The sequence below is a fragment of the Neomonachus schauinslandi genome, chromosome 1, assembly GCF_002201575.2.
Source record: "Neomonachus schauinslandi chromosome 1, ASM220157v2, whole genome shotgun sequence".
In the NCBI taxonomy this organism is placed as follows: Eukaryota; Metazoa; Chordata; class Mammalia; order Carnivora; family Phocidae; genus Neomonachus; species Neomonachus schauinslandi.
The window spans coordinates 140,365,352-140,386,366 of record NC_058403.1 but is presented as its reverse complement, the minus strand read 5'-3'; the positions used below and the strand labels follow the sequence as shown (position 1 = coordinate 140,386,366).

At 38.4% G+C, this 21,015-nt stretch overlaps 1 protein-coding gene across 1 annotated transcript in view; it reads left to right on the top strand.

Moving 5' to 3' along the window:
• The window catches only part of AZI2 (5-azacytidine induced 2), a 42,017-nt gene that overhangs the window by 833 nt on the left and 20,169 nt on the right, over positions 1-21,015 (top strand). Inside the window, exon 2 of the mRNA XM_021678720.2 lies at positions 19,260-19,480. Within this exon, the coding sequence (XP_021534395.2) occupies positions 19,265-19,480 (216 nt within the window). The 5' untranslated portion in view covers positions 19,260-19,264. The remainder of the gene's footprint in view (positions 1-19,259; positions 19,481-21,015) is intronic.

Genomic DNA, 21,015 nt, shown 5'->3' with positions numbered 1-21,015 from the left:
ATTTCATTCATTGAGATGGCATTTATATCGAAAACGAAAGAGGGACGTGTGGCTAGGACGGTACTGCCTGGGGCAGTGGACATGAACTCCCCTCCCCACCCCCGTCCGTTATCGAGGCTAACAGTAGATATTCGTCGTTTCTGCAGTGTCTAACCTGTATGTTTGGTATGATTTTTGATCATTTGTTGAGTGACTACTACATACATGCATGGTAGGTTGACTCGTGTCCGTACAAGGAACTCACTCGAAAGTGAGGTAAAATATTCGCTAAAACAGTAATACAAGTTGAAATATAAACTGCTCCAGCATGTGTTGTTGGAGATATGCTAAGATGATCGAAGACAGTGACGTACTAGGACTGAAACTGACCCGTGCCTCTTAAATATAGGAGACAGTTTTTTTTTCCTGCTATGGAATTTTGAATTGGATTGCTCAAGATCTCAACGCGTAATTTAAATTCTGGTTCTCTAAACATGCCATATCTAATTTCCCAACCTTTTGTGATCACTCCCTACTTCATCTGTAAATTAGGAATGATACATCTCTCACAGGGTCGTTAGAAAATTTTAATGCAATATTATTTATAAAATAGGAAGATGTATACAAATGTCAGGTTTTAGTATTAGAGAGTATAGTGTAATGGGAAATGCACTGGATTAAGTCAGAACATTAACTCAAGATCTGAGTGCTGAATTTTCCACTTGCTCACTTGACACTGGGTAGGAGACTGAATCTCTTCATTTTCCCAGTCTCTGAAATGAGAGTAATGCCTAACTGTCCAAGGCACCAATGCTTAGTTTCTAAGAGTTTCCCTTGCTCTAGAGTAAGCTGGCTGGTTTACATTCCTGGCTTCCTCACTTTCACCCTTTGCCTTTCTTTCAGTCCACCTGTGATAACAGGAAATTTTTGCCCACATCAGAGCTCTTAGAGTTAATGAATTGTTATGAAGAACAAATGAGGTGGTTCTCCTAAAAACTGCCTGACATACCATAAACACTCTGTAAATATTAATTACCAACACTGAGCATTTTTATGTTTATTGAATGAAATGTGATGAAGTTTTTCATAATCCATGAATAGAACCAGTGTGATTTATTTTTTTCTTCCTTGTACTTATATTCTGGATTAAGGTATAGTTGTCTTATGGCTATTAGAGGGTAATTACTGCTAATACTAGTAACAGTGTATATAAGTGCTCAATTCTATTGAGATATATTATTTTATGAAAAGATTGAAAAGAAGTAGACTGCTCTTCAAACCTACACTAACCCTGAAAAAAAATCTCGATTTCCTAGCCATAACACTTATTTTTGGACTAATGCAGTTTAGTGACTTATAGAAAAGAGAGTGGAGTTTCTCATACTGTATATCTGATGCTGAGTACATTTTGGGCATTCACTGAATTATAGGGCATTTGAGTTCTGAGGTATATAGATGGAGTGACAGTATCATGAAAAAAGGCACTTGATTATCCCTTCTTTATAAACTAGTTAGGTCGTTCCTGTCCCTAAGTATTTAATTAAAAATAGGGAGTGAAGGGGCACCTAGGTGGCTAAGTTGGTTAAGTCTTGAACTCTTAATTTAGGCTCAGGTCATGATCTCAGGGTTGTGACATTGACCCTGGGGTAGGGCTCCATACTCAGTGGGCGTCTGCTTGAGATTCTCTGTCTCTCCGTTTCTCTCTGCCCCTTCCCTGCTCGTGTATGTGCTCCGGTGCTCTTTCTCTCTCAAAAAAGAAATAAATCTTTAAAAAATATAGGGGGGTGCCTGGGTGGCTCAGTCAGTTGATTGTCTGACTCTTCGTGTCCGCTCAGGTCATGATCTCAGGGTCATGAGATCAAGCCCAGAGTTGGGCTCCATGCTCAGCGGGGAGTCTGCTTGGGATTTTCTCCCTTTGCCCCTCCCTCTAGAGTAAATAAAATCTTAAAAAAAAGAAAAGAAAAAAAAGAGAGAATGAGGAGTAAGCGTTGGTCTGTTTGCCTCCATAGGATTTAATCCTTGCTCCACTGTATGGTGACTGATCCTATGAAGTGGGTTAGGGATACTCTAGCTTTTCAGAGGTAGAAAGATGATGGAAATAGGAGATTCAGTTCAGGAGGCAATGTAGAATAGAGGAAAGAGCCTATTATATAGTCCTTAATTCCAACCCTAGCTCTGTCACATACTGTCAGGTGATTATAGGCAAATTAACCTCCACCTCTTTGAAGTTAAGTTTCTTCATCTATGGTGGTGATAATAACTTTTTAGCCAAGTTTGGTATGGATTTGAGGTAAGGTTTGTACTATACCGTTTATTTAGTTTCTGGCAAAAATGTCAATTCCTTCTGTTTAGGCTGCCATTCTATATTTGCATTAAATTTTCCCTTCACAATTTAGGAGGGTAGTATCTTAGTAATGTAGTTCAACCTTGTCATTTTATTGATGGGAAAATTTAGATCCAGAGAGGTAAACCCATCAGTAATCAAGGTGGCAGATCGTAGACTAGAATCTGGGTTTTTCAATCTCTGGTCAGGGTTCTTTCTACCACTGAGTTTTGCCTTTTCCGGATTCTTAATGGAAAAAATCTGAATCCATGTTGTGTTGCCTCTCAGAATGTTGTATTAGGAGCACAAATTTGGAAGATAACTTATCTGGGTTTACATCCCAGCTTTGCCGCTGATAACTTATATAGCTCTAGGTAAGATGTTTAATTTTTTTCTAAGACTTTGTTTATAAATTAGGATAATAGTACCTACCTAAGAAGTTGGAAAATGCATTTGGAAGCACTAGTGCCTGGCATATGGTAAGTGATGAATATGGTAAATATTATGATGATGAAATATGACAGGAGAATCATATTTTTTTCCTAGAAAAGAAGATACTTCTGTGTTTTCTAGTATCTCACAAGCCAGTATATATAGCATGTCTCAACTCGGGGTCCTCTTAATGTTGTTTGTAGTAAAGACTGAAATTTAAGATTTTCTAAAATAATTCTTACAGTGTTTAAATCTTTTTTTTTTCTTTGTCTCTTCCTTAGCCTCACAAACTGCTCTTGCTCCTTTCTACCCACCTTATTTGGCAAACTGTGCCCTTCTTTCTCCATTATCATTTCAATATTGTGATTTATGAGAAATGTGTATTTGATCATTTAGATGACCAGCATGTATTTCTCATGTATATTTGGCTTTAGTCCACAGTTCTTGGCCCTCAGCTCCCAAACTCTTGGAATTTCCTGAGGGTAAGAGTTACAGGATCATCTTTCATCATAATATTTGGTCTCTTAACATCTTTTATGGAGCCATGAAGGTGAAATGCATGTCTTGTTTATTTCTAACAAGCTCCTTTCTACCAGGACTGGGTTTATGTTAATGGGGTGACTTTTGGACAGCAACTAAGGATGGGAGCTGATTGCCAAGGAAACCAATCCTGTAATTAGAGGATTGAAGCTTTCAGTCCCACCAACGTTGGGGGGTGAGGGGGCGAAATTTTAATCAGTTGCCAATGATTTAATCATTTCTGTGTAAGGAAGCCTCTGTAAAAACCCAAAGAGGAGAGGGTTCAGAGAGCTTCCAGAATATTTTCACATGCCATTATGCTGGCCCCAAATTCCAGAAGGACAGAAGCTGCTTTGTTTAGGACCTCACCCTACGTATCTGTATGGTCAGAAGCACAGGTAACAACCTAGGCTTACAGTTAGCATCCAAAGTAGAGGGTAGTCTTGTGGGAGCAAGCCCTTTACCAGTGGAATATGTTGCTGTCTCTTGGTAGATATCAGAATGGAGTTGAATTATAGGTTACCCAGCTGCTGTCCAGAACATTGCTTGTTGATAGTGTGGAAACATCTCCTCACGTTGGAATTGGCTGACCAGAGCACCATTTAATCATTCTTGGGAATTTCATTGTTCTCAGCAATAAATGTCAACATCTTTCACCTTAACTCCCCCTCTTTGTTTTTTTGGTTTTTTTTTTTAAGAGGGAGAGTGTACACGCAAGTGTGGGAGGGGTGGTTGTGGGGAGGGGTAGAGGGAGGGAGAGAATCTTGAGCAGGCTCCACACCCAGCATGGAGACCCACACGGGGCTTGATCTCAACCCTGAGATCATGACCTGAGCCAAAATCAAGAGTAGGATGCTCAACTGACTGAACCACCCAGTGTCCCTCACCTTAACCCTTTTTAATTCTTTTAACTTATACTTCTCTTATGTAAACCTCTAAGAAGAAATAATTCCAAATATATAAAATATTTGCATGATTATATAGATATATTACCTACAGTTTTGATTCCTGTAGGTAAATATATCTGATTCTCCTATATTATTGTGATGAGAGAGATAATGAATATGAATTTGTTTTCTATACTATTAAAAACAAAATTTCCATGTACAAGTTAGGTGATGTTTACAAATTGATAATACAGAACTAACCAGGACCATAAATGTTTAAGAATACTAGTTATAATTGGAATTCTGTAAATCACATAGTAGCCACTTAACTCTGTAGAGTAGTGGCTCTCAAATTGGATAGGGACTTAAAATCATGTGCGATGATTATTGAAAGTTCAGTTTGATATTTTCACCCCAGATATATTGACTTGTGTGTTCTGCAGTGCCATCTAGCAATCAGTATTTTTTGTTTTCCATTATCATTTTATTCATTAATAGAAATGTAGTTAACACACAATGTTACATTAATTTCAGGTGTACAACATAGGGATTTAATAACTACATACATTATGTTATGCTTACTACACATGTAGCTACCATCTGTTGCCATACAATGCTATCATAGTATCATTGACTATATTCCCTATGCTGTACCTTTCATCCTGTGACTTAACTCATTCTGTAACTGGAAGCCTGTACCTCCTACTCCCCTTCGTTTTGCCCATCTGTCATCCCTTCCCCTATGGCAGCTATCCATTCTCGGTATTAGTCTGTTTCTGCTTTTGTTTGTTTTTTGTTTTTTAGGTTCTACATTTAAGTGAAATCATACAGAATTTGTCTGACTTACTTCACTTAGCATGATGCCCTTTAGGTCTGTCTGTGTTGTTGCAAATGGCAAGATCTTGTTCTTTTCTATACTAAGTGATATTCCATTGTGTGTGTACCATATCTTCATTATCCATTTATCTTTCAGCAGACTCTTAGGTTGCTTCCATATCTTGGCTGTTGTGTATAATCCTGCAGTAAACACAGGGGTGCATATATCTTTTCAAATAAGTGTTTCCTTTTTTTTTTTTTTTTTTTTGGAATTACTGAATCATACGGTTTTTCTAGTTTTAATTTTTTGAGGAACCTCCTTACTGTTTTCAAAGTGGCTACACCAGTTTGCATTCCCACCAGCAGTGCACTAGGGTCTCTTTTTCTCTACATCCTCGCCAGCATTTGTTATTTTTTGTTTTCTTGATAGTAGCTCTTGTGACAGTTGTAGGTGATACATCATTGTGGTTTTGATTTGCATTTCCCTGATGATTAGTGATGTGTTGAGCATCTTTTAATGTCGTCTGTATGTCTCCTTTGGACAGATGTCTATTCAGGTCCTCTGCGCATTTTTTAATCATATTATTTGGATTTTGTTGGTGTTGAATTATATAAATTCTTTATGTATTTTCAATATTAATGCCTTATCGGATATGTCATTTGCAGATCTCTACTCCCATTCAGTAGATTGCCTTCCTTCTGTCTTGTTGATGGCTTTCTTCACCATGCAAACTTTTTATTTTGGTGTAGCCCCAGAAGTTTATTTTTGCTTTTGTTTCCCTTTCCCAAGGAGACATATCTAAAACAATGTTGCTAAGGCCAATGACAAAGAGATTACTGCCTATGTTGTCTTCTAGTTTTATGGTTTCAGGTCTCACATTTAGGTCTTTAATCCATTTTGAGTTTATTTTTGTGTATGGTGTAAGAAAGTGGTGCAGTTTCATTCTTTTGCATATAGCTGTCTAATTTTCCCAAAACCATTTGTTGAAGAGATTGTCTTTTCCCCATTGCATATTCTTGCCTCTTTTTTCATAGATTAATTGACCATATAGGCATGGGTTTATTTCTCAGTTCTCTATTCTGTCTGTTTTTGTGGCAGTACCGTACTGTTTTGATCACTACAGCTTTGTAGTATATCTTGAAATCTGGGATTGTGCTATCTCCAGCTTTGTTGTTCTTTCTCAAGATTGCTTTGGGTATTCAGGGTCTTTTGTGGTTCCATACAAATTTTAGTATAATGTGTCTAGTTCTGTGAAAAGTACTCTTGGTATTTTGATAGGGATTGCATTAAATCTGTAAATGGCTTTGGGTAGAATGAACATTTTAACAGTTTGTTCTACCAATCCGTGAGCATGGAGTATCTTTCCATTTGTTTGTGTCATCTTCAGTTTTTTTCATCAGTGTTTCATAGTTTTCAGAGTACAGGTATTTCACTTACATGGTTAAGTTTATTCCTAGGTATTTTATTATTTTTGATGTAGTTGTAAATGGGATTGTTTCCCTAATTTCTTCCTGCTACTTCATTATTAGTGTATAGAAATGCAACAGATTTCTATATATTGATTTTGTGTCCTGCAACCTTACTGAATTCATTTATCGGTTTTAGTAGATTTTTGGTGGAGTCTTTTCAGGTTTTCTACATATAGTATTCTGTCATCTGCAAGTAGTGATAAGTTTTGCTTCTTCCTTACCAATTTGAATGCCTTTTCTTTTTCTTGTCTGATTGCTGTGGCTGCCATTTCCAGTACCGTGTTGAATAAAAGTGGTGAGAGTGGACATCCTTATCTTGTTCCTGACCTTAGGGGGAAAGCTCTCCATTTTTTCCTCTTGAGTATTATGTTAGCTATGAGTTTTTCATAAAAGGCCTTTATAATGTTGTGGCAGGTATCTTCTGTACCTACTTTGTTGAGAGTTTTATCATGAATGGATATGTGTCACCTTTGCAAGGAGGCTTGAGCTGTAGTGAGCACTCACCAGGGGTATACCAGTATGGTTTAGGGGCCTGAAACTCACTGAGGCGGTAGGCCAGCTAGGGCACCTGGACTCTGCTCCTGTCTACAGTATCAAGGTGGAAGAGGAATGTAGACTGTGGCACTCACCAGTCTTCTGACCCAGAGAGAGTTCCAGCAGCTTTGGCTGGTTCTTTTTTTTTCTGTAGCCCTTATAAAGGCTTGGTTTTTTTTTTTTTTTTTTTCCTGTGCCAGAGGGCAGAGGAATCTGCTCTTGGTTTCCCATAGTATCCCTCCTCAGTGCAGTTTGCAGTGGCCCGGGTAGGGCTTCCCTTTGTTACCATGTGTCTATTTCTCTTGCCATTCTCTGTGTGGTCTTTTGTTGTTCAGTTAGGCTTCAGTTCTTCAGGAGTGATTGCTCTATAAATAGGTGTAGATTTGGTTTGTTCCTAAAGGAGTTGAGTTCAGGATCTTCTACGTCACCATCTTGGACCAGAACCAACGATCAGTATTTTGAAGAAAACTCCAAGTGATTCTGAGGCAGTGGTCCACATCGCACTTTGTCAAACACTGCTCTAGGTCATCTTCAGTTTCTTAGAATGTTCTTGAAAAAGACATTTTGTGTGTGTGTGGCGTATTGCGTAGAATATATTTATTATTGATTTTTATGATCAAGAGAGGTCTACTTAATCTTTGTGTAATTTTTTTTTTAAGATTTTATTTATTTATTTGAAAGAGTGAGTGAGAGAGAGAACAAGCGGGGGAAGGGTCAGAGGGAGAGGGAGAAGCAGACACCCCTGCTGAGCAGGAAGCCCGACGTGGGGCTCGATCCCAGGACCGCAGGATCATGACCTGAGCCGAAGGCAGCTGCCCAACCAACTGAGCTGCCCAGGCACCCCTCTTTGGATAATATTTTTGATACTTGTTGACTTTTAAAATTAATGCTCTCAATTCCTACTAGATTTACCTTTAAAGTATTATCTAGTCTTTTGATGATTCTAATCTTGATAATATTCTGCTTATGACACTTTTTTTTTTTTAAGATTTTTTTTTATTTATTTATCAGAGAGCGAGAGACAGAGGCAGGCAGAGGGAGAAACAGGCTTCTTGCTCAGCAAGGAGCCCGATGCGGGACTTGATCCCAGGACCCTGGGATCATGACCTGAGACGAAGGCAGACGCTTAACTGATTGAGCCACCCAGGCGTCCCGCTTATGACACTTTTTAAAATTTCTTTTTATTTCAGTTTTATTTATTTGAGAGAGAAAGAGCGCAAGCAAGCATGAGCAGGGGGGAGGGGAAGAGAGAGAGTAGCAGACTCCCCACTGAGCAGGGAGCCTGATGTGGGGCTCGGTCCCAGGGTCCTGGGATTGGGACTTGAGCATGAGGCAGATGCTTAACAGATGAGCCACCCAGGCATCCCTGCATATACCACTTTTTAAAGATTAAAGTAAGCACATGCTTGTTATTTTAAGGTAGTTTACAGTAAATAAGGTTAGATCAGTATAGGATAAGTTTTCCCAAATGTTAGATGTTAAAACTGGCCTAGTCTAGTTTGTTAAGTATAATGATAGCCAGTTAAGCTTTCATGATTTATCCAGAAAATCAAACTTCCTGGGCCAGTAACTTGGATCTCATGAAGAGACATTTCATCACAACAGAAGTGTATAAAACTGAACCGTACTTTGCTGTGAGGCAGATTACTGCAGCTCCCTTTACTTCTCTAAATGAGGTTGAGAATGGATGCTTACATAAGCATTAAAGCATAGCCTACTTTGTTAATTTGCTAGCGGTTTTCCTTTCAGTATAATACTTTATATAACGGGATAGCTGCCTTGTATTTTTCGGAACTTTTCTAAGGTATCAGTTTCTTTGGCCCTGCAGCTTTTAATCTCTTTAAGTCTAGTTTGTACAGAGTAATATAAGCATTAATACTTCTGACACTTTCATGATTTCACATTTATTTTTGCAAAGATAGGAATCAAATTTTCCTTTTTCATTTTACAGCAAATTTAAAATACAGTTATTTTAAAACATTAAAACAGCATGCATGTCTGTGATGCTAGTAGATTTTATCTTGGGTGTGTTTTATTTATTTTTTTAGAGATTTTATTTTTAGTAATCTACACTCAACAGGGGGCTTGAACCTACAACCCCAAGATCAAGAGGCACATGCTGTACTAAGACAGCCAGGCACTTCTTGGGTGTGTTTTAATGTATGGCTAGTTCTCATATAATTTTAGGACAGATAAGCTATTTTCATGCTGCTTTCCAGTGCATTCCAAGTCATGTTTATAGTATAATAACTAAATATTTAGAATAATAGTATAAAACTTGGAAGAAGCTTCTATATCCAAATAATATTTTCTCATATTTAGAGAGAAGACACCATATGCAACTTTTTAGTGGTTTAAAAATAAATCATTTTTAGTTTAGGCAGTAGATTTAAATATATAAAATAAGCCAGTCTCACTACTCATTTTGTCCTAAAAAAGACCAGTACTGTGTATGTGACATTGTTACATGAGTATGCCTCCTTCCATCTAAGGTACTTAAAAACCTTCCAAGGGGTTCCTAGTTTTTTGGTTCTTTTTTTTTCCCCTAAGATTTTATTTATTTTAGAGAGAGTGTGTGCGCATGTGTGCACATGCAGTGGGGGAGGGGCAGAGAGGGATGGAGAGAAGTAGAGGAGTCTCTGCTGAGCAGAGGTGGGGGCAGATCTCAGGAATCTGAGATTAGGACCTGAGCTGAAATCAAGAGTCAGATGCTTAACCGAGCCACCCAGGCACCCCCTAGTTTTGTAGTTCTTGATGAATTTAAGTATGTGAAAGATTCCTTGAGTATTAATAGTTCAGGCTCTGAAATCCAGGTGCTTGTGCTATATACTAATCATCTGGTCTTGGCTAAGCTCTGTAACCTTCCCAGGCCCCGGTTTTCTCATCTGTGAAATGATTACAGTAAGATTTTCTACCTCAGGGTAGTCATGAGAATGAAAGGGGATAATATTTACAAAATACTTAATGCAATACTAAGTAGTTTATTTGGTTATAGATACATTTTACAAATGTTGTGTAAGCATTCTTCACATTCTTGACTCATGTTCCGTCTGTCTTGAATTCCACAGAATAAGGACCAAATTCTGTAGGCTCTCTACATAAAAGACCATCTCAGTTTGTTTCTGTTAGGTTTTTTTTTTTTATTTCACATCTTGCCATTTCCCTTTTCATACCTTCTTCCCATACTCTTTCAGGCCTTTGAACTTATTTCCCCTGCTGCAAGTTATAAGTACAATGAAAATCACCATCCTTTTCACCTAAGAGTATGGAACTAAGAGTACTGTGTGTGTGTGTGTGTGTGTGTGTGTGTGTGTGTGTGTGTGTGTGAGTGAGATACCTTCTTTCAGAACCATTCCTTCACCCTAACCCTCAATTCCCATAGCATTTTCTCTTGATTCAAATATTATTACTTACATCTTTATGGTATGATAATTATTTTACTGCCCAGCTGTCTTCCACACTGGGTTTTCCTTCCTGAGTGATATTTTCATGATAAAAATGAATAGGAAATCACACAGCTGAGCTAGTTAGAACTTTGTGTAAAGTAAAAGCATCCATGGTCTGATCCTTAAAGTACACAATCAGTGGGATATCTTTTTTGACTGTGTAGAGCAGTTTATGCTTATTTCTTGTTTTTCAAGTGTCTTTAGAAAAAAAAAAATCATCCCAGTTGAATAAATCCTGCCCATTTGGTTGGATATTAAGATACGAGAAATTATATGTCTAAAATGGTCACAATTTTATCTCTTCCTAAGCTACACTGCATCCTACCACTTAACTAGCTAACTGTTCTTATTCTACTTGTCGAGCTTTTAAGGTATAATGTGTATGAGAAAGAGTCTTAATATGGAGATATACATGTATATCTTTTGGAAAGGAAATATCAACATTTCATCTATTAGCAGCGTGATTGGTATGATGTTTGCTGTTATTTTAGAATATGGTTGAATACAGAAAGGAAAAAGTAAACCCCTTTAGAGGAATGAAAACTTTTCTCCATCACTAGAACAAAGACAGTTTCCACCAGAAGCAGCAGGAACTAATTATGGTTCTGAGGATTTGCCACCTTTTTGGGATATGTAGGTAGCATAGTTCTTTCTTATTTTTGGACTTTCTTAATAGGGTGGGAAAGTTCTAACTTAGGAGTTTCCCTATGTGGTTAGAAATTTTTTATTTTATTTTATTTATTTTAAATTTTATTATGTTATGTTAGTCACCATACAATACATCATTGGTTTTTGATGTGGTGATCCACGATCCATTGTTTTCATATAACACTCAGTGCTCCATGCTGTACGTGCCCTCCTTAATACCCATCACCGGGCTAACCAATCCCTCCCCCTCCTCCCCTCTAAAACCCTGTTTGTTTCTCAGAGTCCATAGTCTCTCATGGTTCATCTCTCTCTCCAATTCCCCCTCCCTATTTTTCCCTTCATTCTCCTGATGTCCTCCATGCTATTCCTTAGGTTCCACAAATAAGTGAAACCATATGATAATTGACTTTCTCTGCTTGACTTATTTCACTTAGCATAATCTCCTCCAGTCCCATCCATGTTGATGTAAAAGTTGGGTATTCATCCTTTCTGATGGCTGAGTAATATTCCATTGTATATATGGACCACATCTTCTTTATCCATTCATCTGTTGAAGGGCATCTCGGCTCTTTCCACAGTTTGGCTATTGCAGACATTGCTGCTATGAACATTGGGGTGTATATGGCCCTTCTTTTCACTACATCTGTGTCTTTGGGGTAAATACCCAGTAGTGCAATTGCTGGGTCATAGGGTAGCTCTATTTTTAAATTTTTTGAGGCACCTCCACACTGTTTTCCAAAGTGGCTGTACCAACTTGCATTCCCACCAACAGTGTAAGAGGGTTCCCCTTTCTCCACAACCTCTCCAACATTTGTTGTTTCTTTCCCTGTCCATTTTTGCCATTCTAACTGGTGTAAGGTGGTATCTCAGTATGGTTTTGATTTGGATTTCCCTGATGGCTAATGATGATGAACATTTTTTCATGTGTCTGTTAGCCATTTGTATGTCTTCTTCAGAGAAGTGTCTGTTCATCTCTTCTGCCCAGTTTTTGACTTGATTATTTGTTTTCTGGTTGTTGAGTTTGAGAAGTTCTTTATAGATCTTGGATACCAGCCCTTTATCTGTAGTGTCATTTGCAAATATCTTCTCCCATTCTGTGGGTTGCCTTTCTGTTTTGTTGACCGTTTCCTTTGCTGTGCAGAAGCTTTGTATCTTGACGAAGTCCAAAAGTTCATTTTTGCTTTTGTTTCACTAGCTTTTGGAGATTATCTTGAAAGAAGTTGCTGTGGGCTATGTCAAAGAGGTTACTGCCGATGTTCTCCTCTAGGATTTTGATGGATTCCTGTCTCACATTGAGGTCTTTCCTCCATTTTGAGCTGATCTTTGTGAATGGTGTTAGAGAATGGCCGAGTTTCATTCTTCTGCATGTGGCTTTCCAGTTTTCCCAGTACCACTTATTGAAGAGACTGTCTTTTTTCCATTGCATGTTTTTTCCTGCTTTGTCAAAGATTATTTGGCCATAGAGTTGAGGGTCCATATCTGGGTTCTCTCTTCTGTTCCATTGGTCTGTATGTCTGTTTTTGTGCCAGTACCATGCTGTCTTGGTGATCACAGCTTTGTAATATAGCTTGAAATCAGGCAACGTGATGCCCCCGGCTTTGTTTTTCTTTTTCAACATCTCCTTGGCGATTCGGGGTCTTTTCTGATTCCATACAAATTTTAGGATTGTTTGTTCCAGCACTTTGAAAAATGTCATTGGAATTTTGATCAGGATGGCATTGAAGGTATAGATTGCTCTGGGTAGCATAGACATTTTAACAATGTTTATTCTTCCGATCTATGAGCATGGAATATTTTTCCATCTTTTTGTGTCTTCTTCAATTTCTTTCATGAGTGTTTTGTAGTTCCTAGAGTAAAGATCCTTTACCTCTTTGGTTAGGTTTATTCCGAGGTATCTTACGGTTTTTGGTGCTATTGTAAATGGAATCGTTTCTCTAATTTCTCTTTCTACACTTGCATTGTTAGTGTATAAGAAAGCAACTGATTTCTGTGCATTGATTTTGTATCCTGCCACATTACTGAATTGCTGTATGATTTCTAGTAATTTGGGGGTGGAGTCTTCTGGGTTGTCCACATAAAGTATCATGTCGTCTGCGAAAAGAGAGAGTTTGACTTCTTCTTTGCCAATTTGAATACCTTTTATTTCTTTTTGTTGTCTGATTGCTCTTGCTAGGACTTCTAGTACTATGTTGAACAGTAGTGGCGAGAGTGGGCATCCTTGACGTGTTCCTGATCTTAAGGGAAAGGCTCTCAGCTTTTCCCCATTGAGGATGATATTCGCTGTGGGTTTTTCATAGATGGATTTTATGAACTTGAGGAATGTTCCCTCTATCCCTATACTCTGGAGAGTTTTAATCAGGAAAGGATGTTGTATTTTGTCAAATGCTTTTTCTGCATCAATTGAGAGGACCATATGGTTCTTCTCCCTCCTCTTATTAATGTGTTCTATCACATTGATTGATTTGCGAATGTTGAACCACCCTTGCATCCCGGGGATAAATCCCACTTGGTCATGGTGGATGATCCTTTTAATGTATTATTGGATCCTATTAGCTAGGATTTTGTTGAGGATTTTGGAATCCATATTCATCAGGGATATCACTCTGAAATTCTCCTTTTTGATGGGGTCTTTGCCTGGTTTGGGGATTAAGGTAATGCTGGCCTCATAGAATGAGTTTGGAAGTTTTCCTTCTGTTTCTATTTTTTGAAACAGCTTCAGTAGAATAGGTATTATTTCGGGCGCCTGGGTGGCTCAGATGGTTAAGCGTCTGCCTTCGGCTCAGGTCATGATCCCAGGGTCCTGGGATCGAGTCCCGCATCGGGCTCTCTGCTCCTTGGGAGCCTGCTTCTCCCTCTCTCTCTCTCTCTCTCTCTGTCTCATGAATAAATAAAAATCTTTAAAAAAAAAAAAAAAGAATAGGTATTATTTGTTCTTTGAATGTCTGGTAGAATTCCCCAGGGAATCCATCAGGCCCTGGACTCTTGTTTTTTGGGAGGTTTTGGATCACTGCTTCAATCTCGTTACTGGTTATTGGCCTATTCAGGTTGTCAATTTCTTCCTGTTTCAGTCTTGGCAGCTTATAGATTTCCAGGAAGGCCTCCATTTCATCCAGATTGCTCAGTTTATTGGCATATAGTTGTTGATAATAATTTCTAATAATTGTTTCTATTTCCTTGGTGTTAGTCGTGATCTCTCCCCTTTTATTCATAATTTTATTAATTTGGGTCCTTTCTCTTTCCTTTTGGATAAGTCTGGCCAGTGGTTTATCGATCTTATTAATTCTTTCACAGAACCAACTTCTAGTTTCGTTGATCGGATCTACTGTGTTTCTGGTTTCTAATTCATTGATTTCTGCTCTAATTTTAATTATTTCTCTTCTAGTACGTGGCTTAGGTATCGTTTATTGCTTTTTCTCTAGTTCTTTAAGGTGTAGAGTTAGTTGGTGAATTTGGGATTTTTCTCTTTTTTTGAGTGAGTCTTGGATGGCTATGTATTTCCCCTTTAGGACCGCCTTTTCAGTATCAATAGGTTTTGGACTGATGTGTTTTCATTCTCATTGATTTCCATGAATTGTTTAAGTTCTTTGATTTCCTGGTTGACCCAAACATTCTTGAGCAGAGTGGTCTTTAGCTTCCAAGTGTTTGAATTTCTGCCAAATTTTTTCTTGTGATTGAGTTCCAGTTTTAGAGCATTGTGGTCTGAGAATATGCAGGGAATAATCTCAATCTTTTGGTATCGGTTGAGACCTGATTTGTGACCCAGTATATGGTCTATTCTGGAGAAAGTTCCATGTGTGCTCGAGAAGAATGAGTATTCTGTTGTTTTAGGGTGGAATGTTCTGTAAATATCTATGCAGTCCATCTGGTCCAATGTATCATTCAAAGCTCTTGTTTCCTTGTTGATTTTCTGCTTAGATGATCTGTCCATTGCTGAGAGTGGAGTATTGAAGTCTCCTATAATTAACGTATTGTTATCAATGTGACTCTTTATTTTGGTTAACAGTTGGCTTATGTAGATGGCTGCTCCCATGTTGGGGGCATAGATATTTACAATTGTTAGATCTTCTTGTTGGATAGATCCTTTAAGAATGATATAGTGTCGGGCGCCTGGGTGGCTCAGTTGGTTAAGCGACTGCCTTCAGCTCAGGTCATGATCCTGGAGTCCCGGGATTGAGTCCCACGTCGGGCTCCCTGCTCATCAGGGAGTATGCCTCTCTCTCTGACCCTCCCCCCTCTCATGCTCTCTCTCTCTCTATCTCATTCTCTCTCTCAAATAAATAAATAAAATCTTAGAAAAGAAAAAAAAAATAAGAATTATACAGTGTCCTGTATCTCTTATTACAGACTTTAATTTAAAATCTAATTTGTCTGATATAAGAATTGCTACCCCAGCTTTCTTTTGAGGTCCGCTGGCATGGAAGATGGATCTCCATCCCTTCACTTTCAGTCTGGATATATCTTTAGGTTCAAAATGAGTCTCTTGTAGATAGCATATGGATGGGTCCTGTCTTTTTATCCAATCTGCAACCCTGTGCCGTTTTATGGGAGCATTTAGGCCATTCATGTTGAGAGTGATTATTGAAAGATATGAATTGTCATCATGTTGCCTGTGAAGATGTTGTTTTTATAGATTGCCCCTGTAAATTTCTGTTGTAGATCACTCTTGGGGTCTTTCTCCTTTTATAGAACCCCCCTTAATATTTCTTGCAGGGCCGGCTTAGTGGTCACATATTCTTTCAGCTTCTGCCGGTCGTGGAAGCTCTGCATTTCTCCATCCATTCTAAATGAAAGCCTTGCTGGATAAAGTATTCTTGGCTGCATGTTCTTCTCATTTAGTACCCTGAATATGTCTTGCCAGGCCTTTCTGGCTTGCCAGGTCTCTGTGGATAGGTCTGACATTATTCTAATGTTCCTCCCTCTGTACGTAAGGAATCTCTTCCCCCTAACTGCCCTTAAGATGGTTTCCTTGGTTCTAAGATTTGCAGGTTTTACTGTTACATGCCCGGGTGTTGGCCTGTTTTCCTTGATCTTGGGATCCTCTCTGCCTCTAGGACACGAATGTTTGTTTCATTCTCCAGATTAGGGAAGTTCTCAGCTATGATTTGCTCAAATACATCTGCTAGTCCTCTCTCTCTCTGCACTCCCTCCGGGATTCCAGTTATTCTGACATTGGAACGCTTCATGGTGTCACTTATTTTTCTGATTCTTTTTTCTTGGATTCTGAGTTGTTTTTCCCTGGCCTCCTCTTTTCCCTGTTTATCTATTATATTGTCTTCCAGGTCGCTTATTCTCTCTTCTGCCTCAGTTACCCTAGCTGTTAGATTATCTAGATTGGTTGGATCTCATTGATAGCATTTTTAAGTTCTGCCAATTCACCTTTCATTTCTGCCCTTAGAGACTCTATGTTGCCATTAATTGATTTCTCCATTCTAGCCATTGTCTTCACAATTGCTAGCCTGAATTCCATCTCCCACATCTTGGTTATATCTGCATCCATTTGTAAATCTGCAGCATAAGCCATAATCTCTGAGTCTTTTCTATTTGGGGGGGCTCCTCCTCCTAGTCATTCTGTTGATGGGTGTTTGAGGGAATGCATAGAGTCCAAATTATTGACCAGAACCCAAGCAAGATGCACCTGTTTTCTTGGGACCTTAGTGTTGCTGGCCTCTTGTTTTCCCAGCCTGTCTTCTGCGGGAGGGGCCTGCTGTGCAGTTACTCAGGCAACCCTGTTTGGGCGGAGTTGCCCTGCGCCCCTGTGGCGGGGGATGGGCTCAGCGGGAATCAGTCTTTGGGGCTTTTGTTCTCTGGCGGCTTTCCCTGGTGGCTTTCCGCGTCTCTTCCGCGAGTCAGAGCAGAAGAGACCGTTTCCAACCCTCTGCCTTAGAGCAGAGAGACCGCAGTCTGTTCTTCAGTGAGTTCTCCAGGCCACACTGTCTCGGTTTCTGTCCGTGCTGCTATAAACTGCAGCCTCCTGGGTTGTGCGCTCCCAGTCCTGCCTCCAGGTTGGGGCGTGTCTCTGCCTTTTGTGCTTCTAAAACCGCCAGCCGCTCCCAGTTCCGGCGCTCGCAACACTGCTGCTCAGGGTTTCCGCCCTGGGGGCTGCAGTTTGCAGGCGCAACCCTGCTGCTCCGGGTCCGCCCCGGGGGCTGCCCTAGAGTCCTTTCCCCGTCACTGCCAGTCTGCGAGTCTGTGCCCGTCTGCAGCGCGAGGTTGTCGCTCACCGGTGGTGTAGTATCCCCATGGCCAGGCACCCTCCCGCCGCCGTTTATCCTCCGATATCTGCCCACGGAATCACGGCTCCCCGCTTCGTACCTCAAAACCAACTGCCTACGATACTCTGTAGAGATCCAGATCTTCCTACATCTCAGGCTGGTTTCGTGGGTGCTCAGAGTGGCCTGGTGGATATTTAGCTCAATTCCGGGGACCAGTTGAAATAGGGTCCCCTACTCCTCCGCCATCTTTTTCCCCTTCCTGTGGTTAGAAATTTTTAAGTTGGTGTTGCCGAAGATTGAATGGTAGGTTTCACCTACTTATATTGTAGTACACACATTCATTTTTGCCTGCCTTTCTTGTAATCCTAGATATAAACAAATTGCTAGATACACCAAACTGACATTATTTGAGAACGTTCTCAAGTTGGAAGCTTTTTGTTACAAAAATCAGTAAAGCAAGAATACAATGATAGAAGACTGGAACCAGAAAAAACATACATTTTCCCTTAGTATTCATGTTGTCTGAAATAAAGCAAAATGGACTTCAGAGGCGTTGATAGATACAAGGAGGAAGGTCAGAAGTTTTGGAGAAAAGCAAGCATAGTAAAACATGGATCCTGTGGCATAATTACCTATGTTACATCTCATTATTTACTATTTTACTTGGGAAAAATACTTAAATTCCTTCTACCTCAGTTTCCTCACCTATAATATTCTTGGAACAGTGAGTGATACAGTAAGCAATCAAATGTCATTCCAAGCAAGAAATAGTAAATAAAAATGTTTTTCATTAATTCTGAATTACTAATATAAGATACATGAAATTCCATTGATAATCTTTTTTAGAATGCTGTATTTGATGTTTTATTTCAAACTAGAAAGTATTTAAAAGGATTTTTTAGGTTCTCTTATGACCTGCAGTCCCTCTTACTGTGTTTTTCCCATGAGGTCTTAAAAGATTTCAGCTACAGTTTCTCCTTCCAGTGTTTTTCAGGAACATAACTCTCAGATGGGGAAGTAATGCTGTACCTAACAGCAAAAGTAGATGTACAAAGCAAGTAAGTTCACTAACTACTGAAGTAACTGGCTTCTTCTCTTAGGTTTTTGAGTTAGAGTTTGATTTGAATCCTACACTGTTGACTCTTCATTTAATAACCAATATTTATTGGGCATCTTACACACAATGATGAGTTGGGGACACAGTAATGAACAAAACAGACCTGTACCCTCACAGAGCTAACATCTACTAGCTTTAACATGGGCAAATTACTTTACCTTTTTGATCCTATAAAATGTAGGTGATACCTACCTCATAGAATTGTTTGGATGCATTTAAATGATATAATATTAAAAGAATGTAGTGCATGGTACTGGGACATGGTGAGTACTGAAATGTTAATTCCTTTGTGTCTTCTATTACAAGCAATGAATTACCAATACAGAAAATATAGTGGAGGATGCATTAAAACTTCTATAATAGTCTTGTAGTGAATTGTACTCAGGAGAGTTTTTGAAAATTTATAATTTGGGAAGTTATAAAACTTGCTGCTTACATCTGAGAGTGGAAATGCTGATAATGAAGAAATATGTGGGTATAAATTTAAAGATTTTTATCCTATAAAAACAGTGTTTTACTACTTTTTCTAACACTTACTAATAATAGCTTAGATTGGTTTCAAATGCTTTATAGGTATCAACTTATTTAATATTCTTAAGAATTCTGTGAAGCAGTTGCTACTATTTATTATACTTTATAAATAAGGAAACCGAGGCAGACAGATTAAGCGCAAAGTCTTACTGACACTAAGTAGGGCTTGGATGCATCTCCTAGAATCTGGTTCTAGAGCCCATGCTTTTCACCACTATGTTAGGCTGCCTGTAAAAGAAATAGGAGTTTTTAACATTGACCCAGTATTCTCATTATTCTAAATACATCTCTCTTTTCCTGCTCATTTATTCAATGAGACATTTTCTTTTATATTATTTTAAAAAGCTGTCATGGATGCACTGGTAGAAGATGATATCTGCATTCTGAATCATGAAAAAGCACATAGGAGAGACACAGTGACTCCAGTCTCAATATATTCAGGAGATGAATCTGTTGCTTCACATTTTGCCCTTGTCACTGCATATGAAGACATCAAAAAACGACTTAAGGATTCAGAGAAAGAGAACTCTTTCTTAAAGAAAAGAATAAGATTTTTGGAAGAAAAGGTAATTATTTTTATTATATTTTATGACTCAATAATTCAAAATACTTGAAATTTAAAAAATTTTTCTAACCTGTCTTCCCTGGTTGTACTAAGTTTCCAAGGATAACTCACAGCTAGTCTCAAAACCCAGTACTTCTCATACTGTGCTTCACATATCACGTACGTGGTGAATATTTGTAGAATAGGATTTGCAATATATTTTTCTTGGAATGTATTTTTTTTTTTTAGATTGCCTTACCTTCATAAACTGTATGTATTTTATTCAGGATTTTAAAACCTGTGCAAAAGAGCGCCTGGGTGGCTCAGTCGTTGGGTGTCTGCCTTCGACTCAGGTCATGATCCCAGGGTCCTGGGATCGAGTCCTGCATCGGGCTCTCTGCTCCGCAGGAAGCCTGCTTCTCCCTCTCCCATTCCCCCTGCTTGTGTTCCCTCTCACTGTGTCTCTGTCAAATAAATAAATAAAATCTTAAAAAAAATAAAAAAATAAAATCTGTGCAAAAAATGATATGCCACCAAAGGAAATTAAATGTCAAAGGAGGAATCTCCTGTAACATTGTTCTAATGTTTAAAAACATGTTCACCAGGATTGACATTTTCTTTACCTCAATATTCTCTTTTGTTCTTGAACACACAGAATAATGCTTTAACTGATAAATTACCTTTCTCTGTTTACCTTTTTCATGCAGAAACCTGACACTCTTAAATGTTACAGAATATATAAGCTTGATAGTTGATTCCATTATAAATCATCATATCTACTTGGCTTTATGTACTGGGAAATCTTAATCACTCACCCTTTTATATTTTGCGTTTTAAGAAGTTTTAACTTAGTTTTATGTTTCTTCAGATTAGATCATTGTATTTGTATTTTATAAACAGCAGCTTCCTCAAAAGGGAAGGAAATGGATTCTTAGCTGCCAAGGAAATGAATTATCTTGTTATTAAAAACTTAAGGATGGGGCTTGGTTAGAGTTTGATTCATCTAGGAGAAATAGAGGAAGGAAGTCCGTTGTAAAAATCATAATTTCTTTATATTCATATACATTGTCTTTAATGGTAATCAAATAAATTTGTGATACAATTGGATAGAGAGAAAAGGTAACATTTTGGAGCTTGTAGTTATGCTCATTTTAAAATTAAGTAGAAAAATGTGATTTGGTGTAGCTAACATTGGCAATATTTCTGTACTTTGTGCCAACAAGCCTATAATTTCTATTCTGGAATAATATAGTATTTAATGAACTACCACATTTATTCTTTAAAAAGTCAAGTATACCTTAACTTGTCATTTTTTCTAATGGTGGAAATGAAATACTACTGGCTTGGAAAACACCTAAGTATTATAAAAGAATGATGTACTGTTTTAGTATGATGAATTAATATGTTATAACAAAAAATACTGATTAAAAGCATAAAATAGAAGACTTTAAAAATATTTACCTGTACTTTTTTGCTTTCTTAATCAGGAAGGCTTACTTGTTGGAAGTGAAATGTTTACCTAATTATACTCCAGGCTTTATCCCTGCATTACAAAGA